General features: G+C 36.6%; 2 protein-coding genes across 2 annotated transcripts in view; one reads left to right on the top strand and one right to left on the bottom strand.

Moving 5' to 3' along the window:
• LOC123548623 (uncharacterized) overlaps window positions 1-18,572 on the bottom strand; it is a 28,450-nt gene extending 9,878 nt beyond the window's left edge. The window contains exons 1-8 of the mRNA XM_053546893.1: window positions 18,276-18,572; window positions 11,512-11,646; window positions 9,273-9,386; window positions 8,341-8,457; window positions 7,606-7,719; window positions 1,560-1,847; window positions 1,055-1,270; window positions 271-411 (exon numbers count right to left, since the gene is read on the bottom strand). Of these exons, the coding sequence (XP_053402868.1) occupies window positions 271-411; window positions 1,055-1,270; window positions 1,560-1,847; window positions 7,606-7,719; window positions 8,341-8,457; window positions 9,273-9,386; window positions 11,512-11,646; window positions 18,276-18,372 (1,222 nt within the window). The 5' untranslated portion in view covers window positions 18,373-18,572. The remainder of the gene's footprint in view (window positions 1-270; window positions 412-1,054; window positions 1,271-1,559; window positions 1,848-7,605; window positions 7,720-8,340; window positions 8,458-9,272; window positions 9,387-11,511; window positions 11,647-18,275) is intronic.
• Window positions 13,713-16,924, top strand: LOC123548625 (uncharacterized). Its single transcript, XM_045336061.2, has 2 exons — window positions 13,713-15,333; window positions 15,817-16,924. The coding sequence occupies exons 1-2, from the start codon at window positions 13,790-13,792 to the stop codon at window positions 16,055-16,057; spliced, it is 1,785 nt and encodes a 594-aa protein (XP_045191996.2). The 5' UTR covers window positions 13,713-13,789; the 3' UTR covers window positions 16,058-16,924.
• Window positions 18,573-19,655: the final 1,083 nt, after the last annotated feature.

Raw genomic sequence — 19,655 nt, 5'->3', positions numbered from 1 at the left:
TCCCGAAATTTAAGAGGTAGAATATTTTCATATTAATTTTGTTGATTATTGTTACAACATTAGACTATTCATTCAGTGAGTTGTACACACTATTTATCATAGACTTTAAAAATATAGAAAACCCGTCTGTCGTGTTAAACACGCAGTAAAAAGACGAAAATAATTTGAAATATATTTTCGTCGTTTCAAAAAGTGATCGATCATGACTTTGTCCCGAAATCGTGTGGATGTGTGGATGTGGCTTTAAACAAAAACTGAAAATCTACTTACCACATTCCATAGTTTTGTAATGGCAAAAGTTGAGTGTCAAGTCGCCGTCTATAATTTTCGCAGAAGGGGTCAGCCCTCTTTTCTCATGTTTGGACTTTGCTGTGCCATCAAAGGTTACGAACTCTACCGAATGAGACATGCCTTAAACAGAGAAAGGTGGAAGTTGGAGTAACTGGCGGCTGTTATTTCTTACAACGATTTATAAATGTCTCGGCATGCGCATACCTTTCGATAATCACAGCAATTTGATATACGGAATAGCAGGGTGTTTCAAAGTCTTGTGGCGTTATCTAGTACATATTCTATGCTATATTTTTTAGATTAATTAGATTAAAAGCCTGAAAGGTCAGTCAGATTGGCAGAATTCCGTCAACATTGACAAGTTCCTTTAAGTAAATACATGTTTCATATAACTAAAATCTGACCTGGTGTGTAAATTATTCCAATTCCTGCCCATGTTGAAAGCTCCATTATTAAATTATGAATTCGTTACTGTCTCCAAAGCGGAATTATACTGCCACTGGTGATGCATTTGTGCTCAAATATACGCCAGTTTTAATGTTCACTTTAATGCTATTATACAAATTAAACAAGTGGTACAAATCCCTGAATTATGACTCCTTATCCCGAATCACTGAACCGGCACTGAACCGGGATAAACCATGACAGTGAGATCTTGGCTTTAACTATGTTTACAAAAAAACGTACATAAGTTTTATTAACGTACGGACGAACAGTCAATGGCGAATTTATATGTTTCCTTCCGTTTATAAAGAAAACTTACCTCTGACAGTCTGGCATTCAGTTTCTCCATTTTGCATGAACAGCACGAAATTCTCGTCCTTTGGAAGGACTATCTCATTTAGGACACTCCCATCTTTCCTGCAGCAGAAGTATAGACCAGTTTTCGTCATAAAGTCGCCGTCGGGAAGGACGCCTGTGCTTACAGATTTAGATTTTGCCTTGTTGTCATCAAAAGATATATATCCGTCGGAAAAACCTTCAAATTAAGATAATGGTGTCTCATATCAATTAAACTCATACAAACTGGTCGAAAGCAAAAGATGTAGTGTGATTTCAGTAAACAGTCGCGAAATCGATAGTACAAAAAAAACAACAAGTGAAATTGTTAGATCACCACTGGCAGGGGAGTTATAAAACCGTAATAAACAATCGCAGTCCAGTGCAACAGTCAGCAAGTGCGACGACTTGTCTCCCGGCGGATTTCAATCTTGTTGAAACATTTTTGGCTGACTCATATATCATGACAAATGCAGTACAAAGATTACCTCTCGGGCAAATTCCATTCCGTCTTAAGATACAATAGCTGCCTTGTTCCCAGTATGTTTTATACCGCGGAAGCATGGCGCTATTAGATGTGGTACCATGAATACAAAAATCGTGTCTCATAAATTCTTCAGTGTAGTTTCCTGCCAACGTGAGAGGTTTAGAGAAGATGTTTCGGCCCGCACTGTAATGTTTCCTCGAACCCTCCGACCAAACTTGTGGGACATCGCTAGGACAACCGCTTTGTGGTTTTAAGATGGCATAATTCCCATCAGGCCACTGCATCAACTCTGAAAAAGTCACTGTTCGTGTTAGGTTGGATATACGTACGGTTAGGTTGCGAAAGACAAAGTATTTATTAGAATACTTTCAACTTATTTATTTTCAAACCGAAAGTATGCAATACGCCTTCGTCAAAATAAAACTTTTACCATTCCTGAATATTAAACTTTTAGAATTTGTGGTCATATCCGTTTTTAGTTGTTTCCAGATCGGCCAGGTTTTTATACATGAAAGTAATATTACGTAAGCACGAAGAATATGTCAAGCCCTCTTCATTCGAATGCAAAAATGTTGACCAGGCGATAAAATTTAACGTCTACATACGCCAAAATCGCATAAATATGCTACGGCTGTTTTAAAACATCAATGCTTTTCTAAATTTCATTTGAAATAAATACTGGCTGCTAAATCTTTGAATGGTGACCCTTTATCCAGGAAAACCCAAAATTAATCCATTGTCCTGCTAAGCGAAAGAAGAAATGTATACTGCACTAACTGTTTCGACGTTTTAATGATGAAATTTCGCTGTGATTTTTTTTCATTGCAATTCAATATCATACAACAACTACACTCGTACTTTTAAACTGATCAAGGGATTAAAATATTCATTATATCTAAAATGACTATTGACTCTCGTTCGTTCCTTCGACTCGTTTATTAGTTTCCTGAAGAAGGTCAGTATCCATTTTCTTCGGCTAAAATAAATTTAACCATTTGCTATTCATGAACGGGCAACAGTTGCATACTGTTGTTAAGTCAACACTATTAATGGGATATAGAAAATAATGCAGCGAAAACTAAAGTAAATTCAAATTCTAAATCATATAAAACATTGCATATGGTTCTCTTCAAGCTAAAGTTTTTATCAGGGACATAAAGAAAAAGAAGATACATTAGTTACAAACAAAAGAGTTGCATGTTCATGATGATCTTTTACTGCATAATAAATAATGAATTGTCTCCGTTATAGAAATTGCTAGATTATAATGTCTACAAAAACAAACAAAACCATGATTAAATATGATTAATCATGGGGATGTGTATAATTTTAGCAAAAACAGATGTTTAATAATGACATTAACGATTTAGAACATGAGCTTTTACAGTTAGCTAGCGTGAATTTAAACAAACTTGTCTCATACCACAATTTTCATAATAATGAGGATATGTATAACCCTTACTCTGCTAAATTTCTATAATAATGAAATGGTCAGTCTTGACAGTACTACTAGTATTAATTGATAAAAGTGGTGCATAATTTTGACTGAATTGCGAGCAAAACAGGTGAAAATCAGACTGCACGGATGTGCAGGCTGATTATGATCTGCACTAATGGCAAAGGCAGAATCAATTATGGATTGATAAGGGTTAAAAACTATATATAATATATTTGAAATAGCCTATTTTGATAGCCATGATTTGCCTGAACTAAAATTTAGTAATGCATATTTTCCTAAGTTCTGTCTCGATCTAACATATGGACCATAATATTATCTTGCAAAAAGGCCTCTAAATATATGTCAATACGTCATTAACTTTATTTTCAGAAAAACTGTTTGAAATAAGGTGGAAGAAGTAAAAAGATAATGTAATGTCCCCGTGATAGTTTAGTGGTCGAGCGGAGACTGTACAGTAGTGCTTGTCATCCTTAGGTGGCTGGTTCGGGTCCGGCTCGCGGGACTTCAAGTTTAGCTTATGATACAGTATAATAAGCACAATTTTACCTCATAATGCAGTGATATATATATATATAGAGGATATTTGTTTGTTTAAGTGTAAGACCGAAATATATTTCACCGAGTGAACACCATAGTGCAATATTTTCACGAGTGGCGCAGCCACGAGTGAAAATGTAAATTATGGTGTTCACGAGTGAAATATTTTTCTATCTTACACTGAAACAAACAAATTTTCTATTTGCATTTTAATGTTTTTAACCAAATAATATTCAGTTTGTTCGCGCAACACCACGTGTGTCGCATCATAATGTCGTGACGTCAGGATGTCTTTGTAGAAAAAACAACAACTATAAATAGTTCTATTACGTTTGTTGTTTACATTTCATTAGCCTATGATAAAATGTAAATATGTATGATCCTTTTATTATTTTCATACATCTTTATCTAATTCATATCATTTCGCATTCAAATCTAGTTCCGTACCAGTGAAAAATAAAATTGATATTTTCACTGTTTGAAGACAGTATAAACGTTGTTAATGCTTCAATTCGCTGAGTTTCTCTAAGTCGTGGCATTTTATTACAGCACAAATTTTAAATCTAATGCGTTTTTTTCTTTCACCAAAGGTATCAGAAAACTGACAAAACACGTTTTTGTAGACATGTACATTTCCTATTGACAGCACGTGCAAATCGCGCAAAAGTCTTCTATCGCTAACTATTATCTGGACTCCACCTAGTTTTTACCATAAAATTGAAGGAAGGTCAATAGTACATGCTTCGGGCAAATCATGTTGCAAATTGTAGACGGATACCTCTTTAAGAACTAAGAATATTCAAATTTAAAAAGTGCACACTTTCTTTTGTGTTTGAGTATATTTACAAGTTTCTATATAAAGTTTTTTTACTATTACAGCCCGCATTTAAGCTCTGATCTATCATGCCCATAATACATTTCGTATCACTGCTGGTAAATACTCTACTTACAAAATATTACGTACATTCCTGTTTCAAGCTTCCGTGTTAAATCAATGACATAAATAGACTACCAGGTACATACTATATGCCAGTGTCCGAGAAGACGTGCTATTGATAGCCTTGTTCTGACGACCCTTCCGCTAGCCAATCAGAGGCTTATTTAAAACATTTTGTATGTGAAAATATCAGTTTAAAAAATCTATATTTAGCCTGGGTTTTTCCATATCTATCTTATGACGACCACATCGCGGCTACATCCTCGTGTTTTGAGAGAAATATTATGTCATGGTAAGGATTTGGTCACGTTAGTGGTCAGACAGCCGGTTAACTCAGACGGTAGGGCACTCGACCTGTAAGCGAGGGCTCCCGGGTTCGAGCCCAGGATTGACTGCACATTTTTTTCACCTTTCGACATTCGACGCTATTTTGATGGTTCAGCCAAATGCTTGTTGAAACAAGTCGTCTGATTGGTTCAAATAAAAATAGATTTGCGAAAATAAAAATAGCAATATCGGAAATCCAAAATATACAGAAGACGAATGTAAATGGGTCATTTTCAGATCTTCTTTTGGAAGATTAAGTACTTTAGTCAGATTGTACCAGCTCTAGAATGCCAGGTACATACCATGTCCGTGTCACAGTAGTATCATATACTGACTGCCATGTACGTACCATTTGCCAGTGTCCGAGTTACAGCACTACAATTTATGGACTGTCAGGTACATACCATTTGCCAGTGTCCGAGTTACAGCACTACCATCAATGGACTGCCAGGTACATACCATTTGTCAGTATCAGTGTTACAACAGTACCATCAATGGACTGCCGGTTATATACCATTTGCCAGTATCCGTGTTTACAGTATTAACATCAATGATCTGCCGGGTACATACCATTTGCAAGTGTCCAAGTTACAGCACTACCATCAATGGACTGCCAGGCACATATCATTTGCCATTGTCCGTGTTACAGCACTACCATCAATGAACTACTAGGTACATACCATTTGCCAGTGTCCGTGTTAAAGTATTAACATCAATGGACTGCCCGGTAAATACCATTTGCCAGTGTCCGAGTTACAGCACTACCATCAATGGATTGCCCAGTAAATACCATTTGCCAGTGTCCGTGGTACAATATTAACATTAATGAACTACCGGGTACATACCATTTGCCAGTGTCCGAGTTACAGCACTACCATCAATGGACTGCCAGGTACATACCATTTGCCAGTGTCCAAGTTACAGCACTACCATCAATGGACTGCCAGGTACATACCATTTGCCAGTGTCCGTGTTACAGCACTACCATCAATGGACTGCCGGGTACATACCATTTGCCAGTGTCCGAATTACAGCACTACCATCAATGGACTGCCAGGTACATACCATTTGCCAGTGTCCGAGTTACATCACTACCATCAATGGACTGCCAGGTAAATACCATTTGCCAGCGTCCGTGTTACAGCACTACAATAAATGATCTGCCGGATACATACCATTTGCCAGTGTCCGAGTTACAGCACTACCATCAATGGACTGCCAGGTACATACCATTTGCCAGTGTCCGTGTTACAGCACTACAATCAATGGACTGCCAGGTACATACCATTTGCCAGTGTCCTAGTTACAGCACTACCATCAATGGACTGCCAGGTACATACCATTTGCCATTGTCCGTGTTACAGCACTACTATAAATGGACTTCCAGGTAAATACCATTTGCCAGTGTCCGTGTTACAGCACTACCATCAATGGACTGCCAGGTAAATACCATTTGCCAGTGTCCGTGTTACAGCACTACCATCAATGAACTACTATGTACATACCATTTGCCAGTGTCCGTGTTACAGCACTACCATCAATAGACTGCCAGATAAATACCATTTGCCAGTGTCCGTATTACAGCACTACCATCAATGGACTGCCAGGTAAATACCATTTGCCAGTGCCCGTGTTACAGCACTACCATCAATGGACTGCCAGGTACATACCATTTGTCAGTGTCCGTGTTACAGCACTACCATCAATGGACTGCCAGGTACATACCATTTGCCAGTGTCCGAGTTACAGCACTACCATCAATGGACTGCCAGGTAAATACCATTTGCCAGTGTCCGAGTTACAGCACTACCATCAATGGCCTGACAGGTACATACCATTTGCCAGTGTCCGTGTTACAGTATTAACATTAATGAACTGCCGGGTACATACCATTTGCCAGTGTCTGTGTTACAGCACTACCATCAAATAACTGCCAGGTAAATACTATTTGCCAGTGTCCGTGTTACAGTATCAAAATCAATTAACTGCCAGTATACCATTTGCCAGTGTCCAAGTTACAGCACTACCATTAATAGACTGACAGGTACATACCATTTGCCAGTGTCCGTGTTACAGTATTAACATTAATGAACTGCCGGGTACATTCCATTTGCCAGTGTCCGAGTTACAGCACTTCCATCAATGGACTGCCAGGTACATACCATTTGCCAGTGTCGGAGTTACAGCACTACCATCAATGGACTGCCAGGTACATACCGTTTGCCAGTGTCCGAGTTACAGCACTACCATCAATGGACTGCCAGGTAAATACCATTTGCCAGTGTCCGAGTTACAGCACTACCATCAATGGCCTGACAGGTACATACCATTTGCCAGTGTCCGTGTTACAGTATTAACATTAATGAACTGCCGGGTACATTCCATTTGCCAGTGTCCGAGTTACAGCACTTCCATCAATGGACTGCCAGGTACATATCATTTGCCAGTGTCCGTGTTACAGCACTACCATCAATGGACTGCCAAGTACATACCAGTTGCCAGTGTCCGAGTTACAGTACTACCATCAATGGACTGCCAGGTACTTACCATTTGCCAGTGTCGGAGTTACAGCACTACCATCAATGGACTGCCAGGTACATACCGTTTGGCAGAATCCGAGTTGCAGCCCTACCATATATAGACTGCCATGTACATACCATTTGCCAGTGTCCATTTTACGGCAGTGTCATATATACCCATGTCACTACCTTATATGACTGCCAGTAACATACTGTTTGCCAGTGTCCCTGTTGTAACACTACCATATATGGACTGTCAGGTACATACCATTTGCCAGTGACCTTGTCACAGCACTATTGCTCTCGTTAGCACACATGTATACAGTGCAGCCATCGTGCCAGTAGCTATCTATACGTTTACATGTTCCCTGCACGGCACAACCTGACATATAATACATGAGAATCGTGTAAAGCAACATAGATTGACCATTAATTTTGTTCATATCTATAAAGCATAATGATAAAAGAGCGACATACCTTGTTTTACTTTTTTGTGTAGCTCAAATTATAAAATACAACATATGCATATAGCCGTAATATAAGAATGTATCCATGTATTTATAAAACATGGTTTATGCATCTTAATATCTGCTGAACAAAGTAACATAACCGCCATGTTCTATTTTGCCAACATCTTAACTAACATATATTGACAGTACTTTTAAAATTTAGCATCCTCTCTGTTTGAAACATTTCAAAATTTCAAGAAAATAAAAAAATGACATCATAATTATGAATTAACCCATTTTACAATCTTGTTTTGAAATGTCACAAAATGTCACAAAAATACACTAAAAGGTAAAGAATTAACGAACACGCGAAAAGTATTATATGGAAAAAATGACAGCAACATAAATTGAGCCGTGCAATGAGAAAACCAACACAGTGGCTTTGCGACAAGCATGGATCCAGACCAGCCTGCGCAATGATATATACAATGATATTAGTGGCGGTGTATTTCATATTAGTTTAGTTCCAAGATTATTATACATCACGTGCGTACCAGTTCTCACTTTTTTCGTTTTCAAACATTCGCCATCAAGCTGACATTCCAATACATCACAACCATCATCCCATCTCGCACCTACCGGCAGACAGCCGCCAGTTGCCAAGGAACAGCCTGATTATTACAAGACAATATTTACTTATGCAACATATATAAATGTATGTATGTATGTATGTATGTATGGTCGTAAATGCTGGATTTCTTAAATCTATGCCTATCAAAAACTATCCACTTTCCATGCCACTAAGACCAGAAGAAAATCATTCAAAAAACACTTTGGTGTCAAATTGTAAATGAACTTGGTAGTCTTGTTCTCCCTGCACTACGTTAACCGGAAGGGTTACAGGGACTTAACTGCGATCAATGGCAACTAAATTAAACTAAGAACCGCTGGTTCGAACTATATAGTCCGAACAACATACTGGCCGCTTTGTTTTATCAGAAAATGTTGACAGGGCTGTGGAATTATTGTATTTTCAGTGTTTTATTTGATTTTCTATTCTTAATTGCAATTAAATATAGCTGGACCACACGGACCGTTGTCTGGATGGTAATGTGACCAGTCTAATCTATGAAACAAGAAAATGAAGTTTTTACTAGCGCCGCCATATGATTCACCTCCAGCAATGGAGACCAGTACGCTCTACTAAAGTAACAACTTAAGTACGTTCAATCACGCGCATGCGCGGAAACACTTCCTATTTCTCACTATATTATACTATACAAAGTAGACCACTGTTGATGCTTACAAGTAGAATGCAATTCGATGGTGCACCGGAAAGTAGGGCACCAGTAAAAATATATTAAACAATCTCATTGGATATCTCGATTGATTTTCATATACACTTTTTCTCTGTGTCACTAGATTGCACTGTAATTCCAAGTGATTGTGCCTAAAAGATAGTAACTTTTTACGACCTGTTTTATACCTGCTTCCTTTAGTTTGTAATAAACAAAATCTGCATTTTCTGTGCAACTGAAAGTGTGGCAGCCTTCAGACCACGTGCTGTTCACCATGTGACATTGTTCTTTGTACCAGCAACCTATGATACACATAGAAATATGATAAGTATAATATAGACAACAACCTATATTGGAATACAGAAAATGTCTCCTGTTCAGTTATGAACATATTTAAGTTACAATACCATACATATTAAAATGAGGTGGAGATTTCAGACCGTGTAGAAAGTGTAAGCAAGCGTCGGCCTATAGATTTTTAAATGCAAACTTTTTGTACAGAAAGTAAAGTTAAAGATAAAGTTTCAATTTAAATTTTGACTCTTCAAATCATTTTGAAACAAACATTTAAACCCTATTCGCACTTGTTCACGCACGTACACGTAAGATATCTCAACCTATGCATGTTTTTATGGTAATATTAATGGACATGATGAATAGCTTTTAAAGTTATTAACAATTCAGTTGCACTGCCTTGCACATCACGTGATTAAATTTCCTTCTAATTACTTCTATTAATGCAAGACTTAATCTTGCTGAAACACATTAAATGCTTGAAAGCCATTAATAATAGATATATTTTGCGTGCAAAGTGATATTTCCGTTTTTAATTAATTAGTTATTTTCAGCGGATTGTCAGTCTGGCTCACAAATTATGTGTCAGTTAAGGAATATTATAAAGCAGAACCATGTTTACATATAATTATTTAAAGCGACGAAAAGGTTATACCTCCTCGGAGTACTTTCGCGAGGGCGAGGCCTGAGGGAATGAGCATGCGCAGCGCACAAACAATTCGGATTTATGCAAACAAATGCTTGCAATAGAGATACACTGATTCGTGGGGCGTGTATAGTGCCAAGTACAGTAACGCCATGCTTTCACCATATCCAAACACGGGAGGATACGTTTTGTGAGTTATACTGCGCGCATTGTAATCCATTCAGAATATGTGAAACCGCTCTCATATCCTTTCCGCACCTGTAACGTGATAAAACGTATTCGCGTCTGATGGCTCTTTCACGCTTCCGTAGAATCATCATTTATCAAACGAAATTCATTTTAAAAATATTTCTGAAATGTCTAGGTCTGCAGCTCTCAAATATGGAAATAGCTTACACCCGAGGCTTATACTGACACTTTCAGACAACATCAAAAAGGACCTTTTGGGCGATTTGACAAACTTCCAAAAATCTCTATGTACCCTTGCTCCGTTACGGACCCATGTGGGATTTGTGTTTATTTCAAGTTCAGATATTTTTTCGTAGATGAAAAGCTGACATGTCGTGCTAAAGCCCATGTATTTTCCCGGCGCTTGTATGCCGCCGAATACTATTTGACGTAACGTCAATTTTGTCGTTTTTTAATGAACATGAACACGATTTCTTTCATATTAGAATTTAATTTCAGACTAATGAAAAGAAAAAAAAAAACTTGTTGGGAAATTTCACATATGGACTCGTACATTAACCATCGTGTTCCAAAAACAACGCGAATAATTCAGGCAAAATAGCAACATATGAGCCGCGCCATGTAAAACCAACATATTGGCTTTGCGACCAGCATGTATCCAGACCAGCCTGCGCATCCACGCAGTCTGGTCTGGATCCATGCTGTTCGCTAACAGTTTCTCTAATTCCAATAGGCTTTGAAAGCGAACAGCATGGATCCTGACCAGACTGCGCGGATGCGCAGGCTTGTCTGGATCCATGCGTGTTGCAAAGATGTTGGTTTTCTCATGGCACGGCTCATTTATACTAGACACTTTTACGTTTTTCGATTAATCTCACTCCTTAAAGAAGTAAGAGTTTGCAAGAGAATGCGAAGAATGATTTCGTTTGTCACGTTTTAAAATTAGCAGACACGGTTGCACTAATTGTATTTAAGAACTAAGTTATAGCAAAAGAGTGTTTTAACATGCACGATGGGCGGTTATACGTCGGGCGTAATAATTCCACGAGGGCGCAGCCCGAGTGAAATTATTTGTAAGACGTATTACCGCCCGAGTGTGTAAATAGTGTTAAAACACGGTTTTGCTATAAATTATTTCGATTCTAATATGCCCTTAATCTAAAACAGTAGATAAAATATAGTAGCGCTCTTTCTTGGTCGCAACAAAAACATTGACGTCACCGCACGTTAACGTGACGTCATTCTAGCGTAAGAGTGCTTTAACAGCGAAAAGCAGCATAAAAAATGTGCTATAATACCTTTTTGCACCGGTTCGTAGAAACCATTTTTGAAGCACTTGTATATGGTACATGGGTCCTCTGGTTTAGCCCATTGTTCTCCTTCACTGTAATACAGCCCGTCCATCTGGCATGAACAAACAGGGTCACAGTGACCTGAAATTTTCAAAAAAGAATCATATTGTTGCAACATGTCTCCACGACAGAGTTTTTAACGTCGCTGGATTTGAATTTCTTGCCCCTCGTAACTGTTGGTGTGAACCTAGCTTGAAGTTTTTAATTCGTTAATTAATGAGGGAGTCGAAAAGCTTTGCTAAGGAAAATATTACCCGGAGGTGTACCTGGTAGCATCTTTCTACCATCAAAATCTGGTATGACATGCACCAGTGGAAATAAATAACAACGGATAAAGCAATAAAACAATACGACTGACATTGTATCGATGTGACTTTGATAGATTAAAAAGGACGCATCTCGAGATTTACAAACGCTTCACTTTTCTCTCAAAATTTATGCATTAATTCTGTCAAATTTATAGACGTCGATACATGTTTAAGATCACATATAGAGGATAATTGTTTGTTTTAGTGTAAGATCTGTATCATTTTGACGAGTGACATAAGCCACGAGTGAAAATTTAAGATCTTGTGTTCGAGGGTGACATATTCAATTTTACATGTAAAACAATCAAATTTTCTCTATTTATTTCATTGTTTTCCATTGTATAGTTTGAATATTTGATATTTTTTACTCATTATAAGATATATTTTGATATTTTTCACTGTGAAAATATCAGATATATCTCAATCTAACATTTCAATAATTAACTGAAATATATACTTATTCATTATTTCGAGTCATGCCCCTTTGAAATTAGAATAAGAGATATATCAATAATCTAGCTCAAAACATAAAGACCCAAGGCTCCAATGACTTTGTCAAAACAAATAAATACTTGAAATCGTAAAAAATGTGTTTAAATAAGTATCCTGGATTAAGTTGCAGCCCAAAGAATTTTCTAGAATTTTGCTTGTACGGCCTTTAAGATATGTGACGCATCACGACATTTTGGGTCCAAATTCGGCGTTACGTCATTTGAGAAAACTTCGATTAAAGTTACGTCATAAAAAAACGGTGGACTTTAACACGTGTTCCCGGCAATTAATGCATTTTTGTTTTATGCACGATTGGGTTATTTGCTCATATCAGTATTAGTGACATGTACTCTATTCCATAGGCATGATTTCAGCTGGATGATCAATAGAACATTTTAATTCCTTCTGAAATGTACACTTTTTCTTGTATATATAGATCAACATATATTTCATTAGAAAATGTTAAAAGAACCTATAGGTCGCCTTGCTTGTTTCCGAGATATATAGCATTTAATTACCTCCCTTTTAAACTTTAAATATTCAGTAATCATTCCGTCAATGCTTTTTTACCCTTTAAAACTTTAAAAATAACTCCATGAACAATTCATTTAAACCATAAAAGCCATTGCGATTAATGCATTATTTAAAATACTGGAGACAATGTCCGCTATTTGCAACTGTTTCACCATTTCATCTGAAAAAAAAAAATTATCACTTATTAAGCAACTCATAATTGATTTATTACAACCGTGTTGTTAATTATATCTATAAATATTCATAATTGATAATGTGATCAATTCACTGTGTTCTGCAACTTCTGCTAAACTATCCGCATTTTAAAACAATGGACAAGCTTTTTTAGCAAGAAAGTGAATGCGCAAAAAGATGCGCACCGGTATTACTCCCGGATACGTCTTTAACTGCTGTAAACAGAAGACCTCTCATCACAAGTAAATTTACGCTATTTGTAGTTAAGCGGGAAAAAGAAAACAGTGGCCTTTATAAGAAGGTTGTATAGTAATGATCTTTAATCGGAGGTTGGCGTTACCGCAGGTTTGACTGTAATTATTTTTTCAGAAAAAGCTGTCAGTGTCAACCGATCAATGAATTTGAAATCGAAGGTTTAAGCTTTATTCAGTCAACCATAACAAGAATTCATATTGTGTTACTACAGTCGTATATAGTAAAAAAGAGGCATATAAGGTTACCAAAATTCTATAGTTATTAGTTTATTTCATACAACCTATAGACCCTTTTGTAAATTAAGTTCAATCAATTGTTTTAACTCAATCGCGGCTGATTTGCGTATGAAATTACATACGTAATCAGACTTAGATATTGACAAGTCAGCGAAAGGAGTGCATTTAAAACTATTTAAAAAGTTTGAACATTCTTTCAAATCACATTTATTTTTTGTGTTAAATATGGCACTGCCTCAGACGGGAACAAAACCTTTGACTTTTATTCCCGGTGCATCCCGCGAGGAAGATAAAGACATTGTATGTGACCATTGTCGGTTAAAGGATAAAATTGTAGAGGCTCAGACGTATTGTGTAAACTGCAAGAAATATATGTGCTTCGATTGTAAACTAGAACATCAGAATGCTGACGTTTCAAAGACGCATATCATTGTGCAAGGCACTGATATGCCCAAGGAGAGACTTCATCACGCGAGAGTACCAGTGCGATCATGTGAAAAACATGTTTATAAAATGGTTGAATATTATTGTCCGCACCATATGGAAGTTTTCTGCCACGAGTGTAAAGATGGACGACATTTTCGTTGTCATGATATTAATGACATTAAAAGTCTAGCGAAAGGGATAAAAAGTGGGCGTGATCTCCCAAGGACTATACAAGAAGTAAGAAAAATGATTCTTCAGTTTGAGAAATTGAAAACATACAAGGAAGCCCAGGATGATCGCATGGAAGAACAGCTCGTGGCATGTTTAAAAGACATACATAAACTTAGAATCCAGGTGAATACAGCATTTGATGCACTAGAGAGAAAAATCAAACTGGAAATTGAATCTAAAACTAGAAAAGAGGTCACTGAAATAAGGAACGTTAGAAATGAATGCACGAGACGAATCAATATCCTTCAAGATGAATCTAGACAACTTGAGGCAATTAAAAGTTTGGATGAATCCCAATGCTTCATATCAATGTTACATGCACAGAATATAAAGGCTGAGTGTGATGCTGTCCTTAAAAAGATTATGAAAGAAAAGAGTGAAAGGCAGATGGACTTTGAGCCAAACCACAAACTAATACAGTTTCTAAAGACTTTCGATAGCTTCGGGACGATAAAGACTTCACTAGCTAAACACTCGGATGCAAGCAAAGTCTTCACACCAACACCTCTACCATCGATGGATCTTCCATCTAACATGCTATCAACACTAAAAGGAGGTAAAGATTTTGTACCTTGCGGCGAGCACGTCATTCATTCTCCAGAAGACACCAAGACGTCGTGCGCAATTACCGGGGCAACATTTCTGGCGGACGGAAGACTGCTTCTTGTTGACAACAGGAACCGTAATGTCAAATTGTTTGACCAAGCGATCCAGCTTAAATCATATGTGACAGTTTCTAGTCCACCTTGTGATATCGCAGCCCTTAACAACCGGGAAGCGGTAGTGACAATTCCGGATAAGAAACAGCTAGATTTTCTCATGATGGATCCGGATCTCCGTCTTACCAGGACAGTGCACACAGAACTTGGTTGTCATGGAATCAACGTGCTTGAAAAAGGTTTGCTGGTAACATGTTATAGTCACGGTCTGGTTCTACTAATGGATTTGGAGGGAAAAATAAAGCAAAGATTTGACCGTGATGTGAACGGTTATTCCCTATTCCAGGGGCCTTACTTTATTGCTCCGAATCCAAAGCGGGACAGATTTTATGTGTCCGATAAGGCGGCTAATGAAGTTCTTGAAGTGACTACTGCTGGAAAAATACTTTTCAGGTAGGAATGATCAAAAGTACAATTAATTAGCATGTACATAGACAGGAATATGATATTCATTTTACGGAATTATTGTTATTTAACTTCCTTCCGTTACAACTTATTTTATATTTCTTTTGCTTGGACACATTCAATAATAATGTCCTTAGATGTAACTGAAATAGTTAATGTCAACATTCAAATAGGACAGGATTTTTACAAGCAGTTTCCTGATTGTGATAGGTTTTGGTATAAGACGTTCCACTTTTAATACGGCACAGGGGTGGGGTTGGGGTTTGGGGCGGTTGACGAATATGTTTTCTTTATCTTTGATGGACACGAGTCGAAAACCGACTTCAAACCCTTACACATAATATTTGATTTCAAGCTCGGTTGTACACACGTTTTTTCTTCTTTTTTTTTCTTTTCTTTTTTTTACCATGTGCATATCACTAAATTTAAATTTGGTCAAAAAGTTGATCGCAATTTTAAATTTTCTTTCAGATACCATTCAAAAGAATTAGAAGCGCCTGGTTACATCACTGTTGACAAGGAGGGAGCAGTGTTTGTATGTGGTCGCGACTCTAAAAACGTTCACATGATCAATTCTCATGGGCGCAAAATTAAGGTATTTCTAGCCGATGACGGGGCGGAGGGAAGCGCTATCTGCTATCGGGCATCCGACGGACTGTTTGTTCTATGTAGCAACAACTCAGATAGAGTTCGAACTTATAAGCTGCTTTGAAGGCAGTCTGTCCTATATTTGATAAGCCGTTACTGCGCTGGAGACGTGTGCGTGTAATGTATGTAATATATGTGGTTTTACCACCCAATAGTAGCACTATATTTCTGCCGAGAATTTTGTCCTACGCCAAAAATATATAAGTGGTCGATAAAACAATTTAATAATAGGATTTGTTAGTGACCCTCCACAGAAATATGTGGGGTCGTGTGGTAAATAAATAAATTTGAATTAGCGGAAATCTTGACGGTTTACCTTTGATTTTGTTTTATATTCTATATATGTAGTGTAAAATAACATGTACTTTCACAAAAGTTTGTTTCTGATGGTTTTCATGGTTTTCGCCTTATTGAGCTATTTCCTTTTTGACGAAGTACTTCAGAAGATCAAAGAGGTCAAACCGAATCAAGGCAGATTTGCGTGTCTTTATCACACCTGAAAAGAACTAGTTTGCTGATTTGGTTATTTTTTTACAAGTTTGTTTATGTATGACTTAATACCTAAAAGGAAACAGTCATTAACATGCATATGATATTTGTATAGTCTTTTATAATTCATCTATATGAACGGTCATTTACATGTATAGTTTTACTGTTTTTTTATAGTTTATTTCTTTTCTTTACGTCTCATCTGTATACATCATATACATACAACACTGTCAATTAGTTAACATATAAAAAGTATACAGCCGCTCTATACAGAGCTACAAGAGACAATATGTATATTTATGTAAATGTAAATGGAAGAGATTCAAATAAACTAATAAGATATATGCATTGTGTACTGTCTCAACTTGCTGATTGTTTTATGATGCACGGGTTATACCTGGAATTAAAATTCATTTAAAATAAATCATATTTTTGAAATTAATTTGTCTTCGCATCTGTTTTCCATACGTGCATAGTATTTTAACAGTCTTAATATCACCAATGATACCGTGTCCATTGTATACGTCGCATTTACGGTGGGTACGCTAAATACACCGTTTATTGTACGTTCCATTTCCGACATTTCCTGCTGATTTTGTCGTCATCCTGTGTATTGAGTTATTTTCATTTCGTTGCTAGCAACAGATCATTCACATTTCCCATTTGGCTAGTATTTCTCTAGTTTCTACAATCATTCGAGTTAACAGACGTGTGGAATCGGTCTCAAAACCATTCTATTAATTGACTTTTCATCTGTTTGACGCAAGAATGGTAAAACAAGTCATTAAAGAATATATATCATGATATATCATGGCATAAACCGTTCCGTTTAACAGGAAATGCCAATATATTGAATATTGGAACGTACAATTTACCGTGTATTTACCCGCCGTAAATACAACGTATTCGATGGACACGGTGGGTGGTGGTCTTGATGTGTTCACAAGTGTCAATGAGTGGCTGTTTTTTTTTTTGAACACTTGAAACATGTTGTATTGTTTTATATGATCCATATCCCTCATTTAGGCACATAGTTATCACACTCTCCAGTCCTGTCGGTCGGTCGGATGGATGGACGGACATGAAGGAAGGTAGACAGGTAGGTAGATAGGTCGTTCTTTATTTAATTACTTATTTAGTTTGATTGATTGCCCGGTATACTCTGTGCCGGAGCAGGTCCGTACCTCTAAGGCCAATCCTCCATGGCCAAGTTAACACATAAAAACCCTTATAATCTTCATGCGCTTTTATTTAAATGATGTTAATGTAAGATTCCTTCTATTCTTTACGTGTCTTTATGTTTTATTATTACTTCTCTTTAAGCTGGGTGTCATGTAACTATGCTTGTTTCTCTTGATACAAATACAAATTTTCTATTTTACCCTTTTCTTTGATGGCTACAAGACTTCTTCGATAACTCGCATGTACAGATACTTTATACATTTTCTAGCCACAGAATAAACCTTTTGCGATCAATCTTAACTGCGCAGTCAAGACTGACAAAAGAAAGATTCGAACAGTTATTTCATGCAAACGTTTAGAAAAAAAATCGTTCTTCCTTTAAATAAGTGAAATGTCTAATACAGTCTATTCATTTTTTCCCAACAATTCTTTAGTCAAAATCTGTATTGTAAAATTACATAAATGCACCAATTATTCCTACATATAGCTAACATTAATTAAATTTCAGCTGAGGAAATTCTACTAATCCTACATTAAAAGTTTCATACAAATTCATTACACGTTCAAAATTCGATTGATCACTTTTAATTATCTATAAATGTATTACTTACCCGTTGGAATATCCCAAAATGTCGTTTTTGTTGCCAGTTTTGGAGCGGAATGTATTACAGTAATAATGGCAAATACAAAGATTAACACGTAACACATTTTGTATGTCTTCTAAAAGAAACAAACACGCGGAAAATCAATAAGGAATCCAGAAACACTCCTACATCCGACCTCTACGCATGTAATTCACTAAACACCGCATTTGTTTACAATTGCATAACTTACACTGATGGGTTAATTAAAATGCCGTTAATTTTGTATTAATAATTAGAAGATTTGTTATTTACATCCTGAGCGATACCTTTATGTCAGAGGTTGTCAAGGTCTAATCAACATAATACAGTTTTATAGGCGGCTTGACATATAATAATGTGTGGTAATAAATGTTGGAAATAACGAGGATGCGTTTTTGAAACAAAACAAAACTCGGTATTATTTGTAGCAATTGAACTCTGAAAATCTAATTTCGAGCTGATATTTATTCAAGTAATGTGTTTTATGTGTAAAAATGCAGGTAATTCTGTATACCACTACCAACACATACCGTGTTGTTGTCATTTACTGCACCGAGTGACATATCTCTTTATATGATTTTAGTAGACTTTTGACATAATATGTAGGTGTGTCAGCCGGTCAAATAAGCGCACAACTAGATACATATTTTGATATAGCTCTAAGTATATTTTAAATATGTTTCCGAGAAAAATCAAATTTAAACTACCGTTAATCAAAAAGTAATTAAATATGTGACTCGGAAGACTCGAACGACGATTGATTTTAAATTTCTTCCGATTGCTTAATTATTTATGAAACCCCCATTTTTATTTCTTCCTTCTATAAGTTTTTTGGTAAGGATATCAATCATTGTAAATATGAAACATACATAAGAGATTTCTGTCAGAACATACGGAGACTTATTTGATTTTCTTGTTTGTGGAAGACCCCACGTGCCAATCGGAACACTATTTCAGGCACGAGTGGTACTGGTTAGAACCTCTGACTTCCCCGCATGAAAGAAACCTACATCCCAAAATGAGATTCAAACGGAAAATATACTAAAAAGGTCAGATTTACATGATACAATTTCACAGGAAAGATACCGAGTAAAAGTCTTATCAATGTCATTTATTTTCGCGACCAGACCTAATCGTTTTCGTTCATATTGATAGTTAGACTGGTCACAGTCCTTACATTTGCCAGTCATAGTCTCTTCTCATATTTATATTAAATTACTTCCCTTCATAGTTATAACATGGTTACCTTTTCCTGCTGCCGAATGTAAGATGATACAGCAAGATATTCAACGAGCAATCTACAAATGAAAGATATTTTACAAGGAAATACAAATATATATATATAAACAATTTATTATCAGACTAGTA

Source organism: Mercenaria mercenaria, chromosome 6 (assembly GCF_021730395.1).
Source record: "Mercenaria mercenaria strain notata chromosome 6, MADL_Memer_1, whole genome shotgun sequence".
NCBI classification, from domain to species: domain Eukaryota; kingdom Metazoa; phylum Mollusca; class Bivalvia; order Venerida; family Veneridae; genus Mercenaria; species Mercenaria mercenaria.
This window is presented reverse-complemented; position numbering and strand designations above follow the sequence as displayed.